Source organism: Psammomys obesus, unplaced genomic scaffold (genome assembly GCF_907164565.1).
Source record: "Psammomys obesus unplaced genomic scaffold, mPsaObe1.curated_primary_1811, whole genome shotgun sequence".
Classification (NCBI taxonomy): Eukaryota; Metazoa; Chordata; class Mammalia; order Rodentia; family Muridae; genus Psammomys; species Psammomys obesus.
In genome coordinates, this window is record NW_026585504.1 from 31344663 (window position 1) to 31353146 (window position 8484).

At 42.2% G+C, this 8484-nt stretch overlaps 1 protein-coding gene across 3 annotated transcripts in view; it reads left to right on the forward strand.

Moving 5' to 3' along the window:
- Positions 1-406, forward strand: part of Ehf (ETS homologous factor) — a 37958-nt gene extending 37552 nt beyond the window's left edge. For all 3 annotated transcript variants that reach the window (XM_055599694.1, XM_055599708.1, XM_055599702.1), the window contains exon 9: positions 50-406. In XM_055599694.1, the coding sequence (XP_055455669.1) occupies positions 50-149 (100 nt within the window). In that variant the 3' untranslated portion in view covers positions 150-406. The remainder of the gene's footprint in view (positions 1-49) is intronic.
- Positions 407-8484: the final 8078 nt, after the last annotated feature.

Sequence of the window (8484 nt, forward strand, 5' to 3'; positions counted from 1 at the left end):
TTGGCATTGCTCAGGCCGAATGGCCACCTTACCTATTTCCTTCTTATAGATACTACTACAAACGAGAAATCCTGGAGCGTGTGGATGGGCGACGGCTGGTCTACAAGTTTGGGAAGAATGCTCGCGGATGGAGAGAAAATGAGAACTGAGGCTGCTAACCCTTGGGACACAAACCAGAACACAGCGAATGGATTATGATCAATGAAGAACTGGAAGTAAATATTTCAAAGACTTCTTTTCTGTGATATTTATGTACCATGAAGGGACAAAAAAAAAAAGTCTACTTCTGAAGGGAAGAAGGAACACTACAGATGATAAAATATTATTTTGTTACTTTGAAGTATGTCCTATGTGGGGAACAAATGTACACAGTTTTCTGTGAACTATGAAGCTGGACATGGTATGATTTGCTGTTGCCTCTGTTGTGACGTTCTTTCCTACCCTGAGAACAGCAGGGCCTGTAGCCTTGTGCTTCTTGCCTAGAGGAAGGGATAAGAATTGAGGGCATTAAATGTTTTCAAAATGTAAAATGATTTAGAAAAAAAAAAAAGGTGATGTGTTCTCTGCACATAAGCATCCATATGACCCCCTCAAGAGAACTGGGGTTGGTTGGTAGGACAGAGTTCAGGGTCTTAGATTTAAGGGATCAACCCAAAGGATGCTGGGAAGTTTAACTTGACCTAGGCGACTGTGAGTAGAGAATGGAAACTTCGACAATCCAGACTGGCCTGTAATCACTGCATTATCACATGACTGAGAATGTTTAAATAAATTAGAATGATGGTGGAAGAGGTTCACCCTCATTCATGGATGATTTTCCTGTACCCCCTTTACACTTGGATGGTCTGTTAAAAAAGTCATTTGCCACATGTGGTCATTTCATCCCTAATATTGAAAAATAAGTGAGAAAAGGAGGTGGTGGTATAGGAATGAGCATGCTCTTCTATCTCTGTCATTCAAGGTTTCTCCATGGGTACAGCTGACATTTGGGACTGGGTCTTTGTGGTGAGGATTGCCATGCACATCGTGAAATGTGTAGCAATAGCCATGGCCTCCAACAGCATTTTGTAACTGAGAAAATCCAGAAGTATAACTAGAAATTGTCCAATGTCTCTGGAAGGACAAGAGTACCCTTGAGTGAGAACCACTGATTAGACCAGTCAATATAAAGACAGTCCTCCTGTCACAGAGCAAAGAGGTTTGTAGAATCTTCTAGTCCCTAGAGTAAAGAAAAGACAAGGCATTCAAGTCAATATATTTTTTTAAATATTAGGGACAACAGGATGAGATAGATGGAGGAGATTCTTTTCAGAGTTCTGCTTGAGGGGCAAAGTCAGATAAATGCGGTGAGAAGTACAAAAGATTTTGCACTGGGAATGTAGATAAGCAGAAGGAAATGCTGAGGGAAGAATCTGTGGATGTTCCTCTATGTGCTCTGTCTCTGTCTCTGTCTGTCTGTCTGTCTCTCTCTCTCTTTCTCTCTCTCTCTCGAGAGATAAGAAGTTACTCGAGGCATCTTCCAGTTTTCTCTCTCCTGTTCCTTCTCTGGTTTTCCCTGGCCTTTGTCTAGGATGATCAGGCCTTTCTCTGGGTCCGCCCTTCCTCAAGACTGTGTTTCTCTTATTCCTGTAACTGGCTTTGGCTTTTGCTACAGCTACTTCATCATAGAGCTCTCTTTGTCAGAAAGTAGATGAATCTGGAGAGGACTGGTGGGAACAGTTCTTCAGATAAATAGATTGTGCTGTTTGCTGAGAGTGGCAGTTTCTTGGCACCCAGTCCCATTTAAATAGGCTGGAGTACTAAGCTCTCTGCATATCTATTGTCTTGGCTTGAATTTGCTGTGTTTTCTATCTGCTATTCGTGACTTGGAAAACTCCAGGTAATGAAGCTATGCCAGTTTGGGGTGTAGCAATGTGCTTTCCACCACAGTCTGACAGAAATGAGAGCATCCTACAGAGCATCCTCTTCTTTAGGGAGTAGTCACTTAGTTGATAAGAGATTAGTTGGCCACAGGATCACTAAGTCTCCTTGAATATTCCTAAGTGTTGTATTAGTGGTTTCCATGGGAACCTAAGTCAAGTAATGGACCATTAATTCTTCAAAAGACTAAGATCATCTAAGGCTGCTATATGACTTGATGAAATCAAGCAAGGCCCTGGGTCCCAGGGATAGGTCCACAGCTTCTTCAGTCTGTTGCCTGAGCAAGGTAGACCCAGCCCATGAGTTGTCATCCACTGAGCCTTTCTTCAAGCACCCATCTGATTAGACTGTAAGCTCTCCGAGGGCAGGGATCATGTCTGATCACTTTCGGTATCCTCATACCGGGGATGCAACAGGATAACTATTCATTGAATGAATGATGACCATCTTCTGGGAGAATCCTGTGACTGGGAAGCCATCTGTCATACTCATAACTGGCATGTGAATCATTTCTCCAGGAACAGAAGACAATAACCAAACCTTCCAGGACATATCCTCTCTGACGAGCATTTTACTGTGACACTCTCTTTTGTCTTCTATCTGTGCTGAAAAGAAATTCAAACAGGCTAGTTGGTTCCACATATCAGCGTCTGCTGGACAAGAATTCTGTTGCTTTCTAGAACTGTGAGACTTAACCTGGTTACACAATGCCAGTAATGAATTCTTGACCTATTTAATCAATGAAGATTATAAATGTGTTTATATAATGTCAATTGCTATTTAAGCATAAAACTATTTTCAGTTTTAGTATTTAGGGGTTGGTTTTTATTTTTTATTTTTTTCTGTTTGAAAAAAGTGCTGAGGGGTATTTTGATAAGGTTAGTCATGCATGTTAGATCCTAATTTTGAAAGTGTGTCTTTTTTAATGCATAAGATATCAGAAAAGGGAAAACAGTAAGAGGGAGAAGCGATTACATTATTTTTTGTGTAGTTTAAATAAAGCACCTACTGGGTGCCCCATGCCTAGTGGAGCGCTGTACATGTGAGGAGTGTGTGTGTGAGAATATGGTCTGTGGGCTCAGGCATTAAAGGCTGGGCTCACAACCAAAAATATAAGAGAGTATAGGCTGTGAAAGACACCTGATCTGGACCTATGGAGAAATAATGACTAAAAGAATGAACTGCCATCGTGGCAGTCTTAGTGTCATGGGTGAATTAACCTCAACTGTGAGGCTCAAGATTCAGTTTCTGGAATAAGGAAGACCGTTCAGAAAAACCAAACTTCTTGGAGCTATGTCTCACAAATTTCTGAAACACGTAGGCTTCAGGGCTTAGCTGAATTGAGAGTAATCATTCTGTAGCTGTCTGTATGAATTTTATTCTTCTTGCCATTTGGCTTTCGGGTTGATAATTAGTGGGCGACAACCCTACTGCCACTGTTTAAAAAAAAAAAAAATCAGAACCTTCCCCCTTAACTGTTAAATCCAAACAGTTTCTGTTTAATGAAAGCATTCTATTTTTCAAAAGTATGTTTTTATTTGTTTGTTTGATGGGTCCCAGAAAACACTAATAAAAACCACAGAGGTCATGCTGGAGATGTGTTTCCTTCTTTGGGATAAGCCATCCTACAAACTAAATGTGGTAGCAGAACATGCACAGCTTCAGCATCTGGTTAGGGTTTTTTTTTTAGATTTATTTATTTAGTGTGTATGTGTGCGTGCCAGTTTGTCTGTATGTACGCTATCTGTGCAGGGGTCCTTGGAGACCCGAAGAGGTGTCATGTCCCGCGAAGCTGTAATTACAGCAGGCAGTTGTGGGCTGGCCAATGTGGCTGCTGGGAACCAAACCCAGATCCTCAACAAAACATCAAACACTCTTAACTGCTGAGCCATCTTCCCAGCCCCCCCCCCCCCTTGTTGGCGTTTGTCTCTTCTGTGCCAGACATGGATCAGGAAACAGACAGAGGCACTCTGCTCTAATGTCGCTGTATGTTCTGTCAGGTGGAAACCGATAAGGATAATCAAGCCCAGCAGATCAGAAGTGCGGAGCAAGGAAGAGGATCGGAGAGGAGGTTGAGGTGTCTTGCTAGTTTAGGGAGAGTTGAAAAGAAAACATTTCAGCCAAGGACTAACAGCTGTAAGAGAAGGAGCGTTAGATAGGTGGAGGGGTGTGCTGTCCCAAACAGCCTGCAAGTGCAAAGGCCCGGAGGTGGGCATGTTACGGCCACAGCTAATGAACAGCAAAGAAATCACTTTGCAGAAATAGACTGTCAGTGGTTGGACGTGATAAAAGAGAAGCACGGGCAGGGAATACAGAGAACAGAGCTCCTGTAGGCACACACGAAGGTCTAATCTTTGCTTTGCGTGGGATTGGGGGGTTCAAAGGATAGTATGCTTCAACTCTTGGCTCAAATGACCGGTAGGAAAGCATTTAGTGCCAGGTGCACATTCTTGGTTGGATGTAGCTTCCTGTTTCATCCTGGTTTCCAATACAATGTCCATAAATATTTTCAATAACTGAACCCTGCTAGGTTATGGCACCCTTTTCTTTGGACTCGCATTCTGTCACTCAGTCACCTGACCCTACACACGTATAATGAAAATAGTAGTTAATGGTTTGGGGGGGGGCAATTCACCAGGTACAGAGAACTGTGATAGGCTCTTACTCATATTGTGTTTAACTCTCGTGCAAGCTGGTGATATATTAATTCATTTTATTGAATGCAATAGTGAAAAGGTTAACTGACTTTCTCAGAGTCACAAGCTAGTAATGAGTCTGATTGAAGTCCAAGCCCTCACCCTGTTTCTCTAGTTTTCCCAGATGCTAAGGTTACAAACACACACACACACACACACACACACACACACACACACACACCCCTTTTTTAAAGCACTTTAGAATTTCTAAGTTAAATCATGTTTTCCAGATCTGCATGCTATAGGATGTCTTAGGAGTCTTTATTGTGTTGGTATATACCGTGGATCTACAGGAGAAACAGAAAGTGCAGCCATTTCCCATGCTCATTTGGGACAGACCATGTCCATCAAAGAAGACCTCATGACTCAATTTTGAATTCTTAATTAAGTAATGACTTCTGAGACATGGGTGAGGTGATCTTTTCACGATCTGGCCAGATAACTATGCTGATATATTTTCATTTGCCAATTCAGCCAACTTTAAGTCTGATCCTTGGTTCCTTCCTTTCTTTCTTCTTTCTTCAGAAGAAATTTCTCAGCAAGTGACCTGTGCATTCCTTAATTGTGGGATTGCATCTCAGTAATTTTTCAGGAACCATTTTACTCTCTAGAACTATCTATGTAAAACTACTCACATTAGCTAAGATTCAATAAAGTAAGCATTTAGTTCCATATATTGTCCACCTTTCGTGAGCTGAATAGCCACAGGTAGCTAGCAGCCTGTGCAGTGGACAGACAGGATATACACAGAGCCATCAGTGGAGAAGAGTCCATTGAGCCCACTAGAATCTGAGGTAGAAGGAGCAGTAAGTCCAGGTATCTACCGGTTAAGGTTAAGATCTCTTAACCTTAAGAACCAGAGATGACTTTGAAATGTAGAGAGCAAATAAGTAAGTAAGTAAGCAAATACTGAATGAAATGTCCTTGTATTTGCTGGAATGATAATGGTGTCTTCTAGAAAAACTGAGTTTGCTACTGCCAGAGAAGGCACAGAGTGAGAGGATTTGATTATTTCAGAACCCCACAAGTAACCTACAGTTAATATGGATAGCTTGAGTCTGTGGCTTTCTGGCTCTAAGTGTTGGCAATGATGGGGGATGGTTGTTATAGGAACAGGAACAGAAGGTCTCCAAATAAGAATGGCTGCCGTGCCCACCAAGCAATAAAAAAGTGGCACAGGAACCACTGTCTTTCTTCTTCTCAGAAGTACCTTCTTGTAGCCTACGCTAGCCCCGTCAGTTCTCAGAAGCCAAATCTCATCTGTGAAGATCACAGTCTGTTCTCTCAGTGCACATTAAAGCACTGACAATGCTCTGCTGAAGGTCATGTCAACCCACTGTTGCCTGAAGGCCTCAGTGTCCATGGTTCCCTCTGTCTGCAATGCCCTTTCTTTCAATCTTGATGTAACTGGCTCCTCAGTGAGGTCTCACTTCACTGAGTCACGTTTTTGGATACACTTGCTGCAAATGCCTGCCCGCCCCATATCGCTTTCCATTAGGCTTTCCATGTTTCATGTTCTCAGAACATATAATACCTGCCAACCCATTTTTATAATTTTTATTTTGAAATTATAATATAATTATGTCTTTTCTTCCTTTCCATTTCCTTATTACAATCTCTCCCATGCATTCACCTTGATGTCTCTCAAATTTATGACCCCCTTTCTATTAATTTGTAATATATATGTATGTAGAACATATATACATATGTGCAACCTGGTGACACATTAGTTTTTATTGAATTAAACCACAAGAACGTCTAACTGACTTTCTTAAAGCCACAAGCTAGTAACGAGTCTGTTTACTATCAAAGTCCAAGCCCTCACACCCTGTTTCTCTAGTTACTCAAGATGCTAATGTGTTACACACACACAAACACACAGGTGCGCGCGTGCACACACACACATGGACACACACATATGCATTCAGGACCCTTTTATTAAGTGTTGGGATTTCTAAGTTACATCATGTTTTCCAGCGATCTATACTATAGTTCTTCTCAGAGTCTTTATTATGTTGCTCTACACTGTGAATCTATAAAAAGAATTGGGATGCACAGAATATGTATGTGTGTATACAGCTGAATATGTAAGTATAACCTGTTCGGTCCATTTTAGTTCATTGTTTTATATGCATACTGACTACGTCAGTTGCTAAGCCATCCGAAAGAAGGTCATAAGGTCATAAGTCATCAGAGAGAAGAGAGCTGACTCCAGCACCATCCCAAAACTAGGTTACCCATAAGATCTGTGCCAGACAACATCAGTGTCTGTTGAACATGTGCGTGAAGGGCCTTGCTTTGATAGGACTGTCTGGCCTATGCTGTTATCTAGGAGCAGAGTCCACCTTCTCTTCTCTTTACCAACCACAAATCCTCCCAGTCAAATGTGAATCTTCTTGGTCATGTCACATTCCTTCCATCCCCAACACAGGGCATCATAAGGATACTCCACTTTAATGACAATGTCATAAAACCTCAATTTGCCAAAGCCAACTTCTCTCCTCCACTGCCACGCAGCAAATCAGGAAGGTCACACATCCTAAATATTGAAAAGAGCCAAGCCGGAGCTAGAGGATATGAATTAGAGGCTCTAGGCCATGACAACTGCAGAGGTCCAGTGTTTCTGAGGAAGAGGCCCCAGAGATGAACCCTGGGAAATGCTCTCCTTTATCATCAGCTCTTGTCTCTGCTTTGCTGTGGTGTACGTGAGCAGGCGCACGAGTCTTGGCCCTTCTCTCGCTTGCCCTCTGCGACTCTTTCAGTGACCCTGTTTCATTACCATACTCTTCCTTCCTCTTGCTCACCAATCCTTTCAAGATTCTCTCTCCAAACCTGCCTTTCCAGGTTGGTGAAAGCCAAAGAGGACCAGGAGCGGTGCCACCTCTCTGGAGGCTCAGGGATGACAATAACAAATGGTATTTACCTAAGAATTATTAGCACATCAACTGTTCTCCTCTTTACTGTTTAGTCATGTCATTCAATACTAATGGACTTTTCCAACAGCAAACAGAAAGAGAAGAAGGAAAACAAACAGCGCATTCACACTAGCTAGAGTCAGTGATCCTTACCAGAGCAATGAAAACAGAGGTGATCTCTCAAGTTGGATCTGAGGACATGTCTTCCCTGAGCAGGCGTTTACAGGACTCTGGACTCTCCACTGAGGTTTCTTACACAGGGAAAGCAGGAAGAACTGAACAATATAGCTTCATGGCACAAGAGAGAAAAAAAAGCATCTCACTTCTCAACTAATTCCAATTGGGTATTGATGACAGACCTGTGTCCTGTACTGCTGGGGCCTGCCACAAACCAATGGCAAGGTCAAGTGTCTGCTCCAACCTCCTAGAGTTCACCTGACACTACTCTACCACCCTCCATTGATGACCACTCTTTCTTTACAAAGAAGAATAATCTTCAATGACCAGGCTGGGAAAAACAGACCCATAGCACAGCTCTGATGCTCATCTTCAGTTACGATTTGAGTGACTGGGCTAGTGACTTTGTGTCACTCAATCTCTGGTTCCTCATGAACAAGTGAGGAGTTCTAAATTGGAGTGAGTACTGTGTTGGGGGGACCAGCCAAATTAATCAGTGGTAAGTAACTATGGAGAGACAGGACACTGGTCCTGGGTTCTAGTCACAGCTCTACTGCTGATGGTAGGAAGTTTCTGAAAGTTTCTCATGGTAGTTTAGCTTATCTATCTGCAAACTGACCAGTTCAATCCGAGCTTTTCTGAAGTTGCTTCAAGTAGAAAGTGCAAGAATCTGTGAAAATAATTTTGAATCCAGTCCAATATTCACTTAAATGTGTATTATTCAGCCAAACTGCTTGGAAACAGCACTTTTCATTGTCCTGGAATGGATCGTGGAG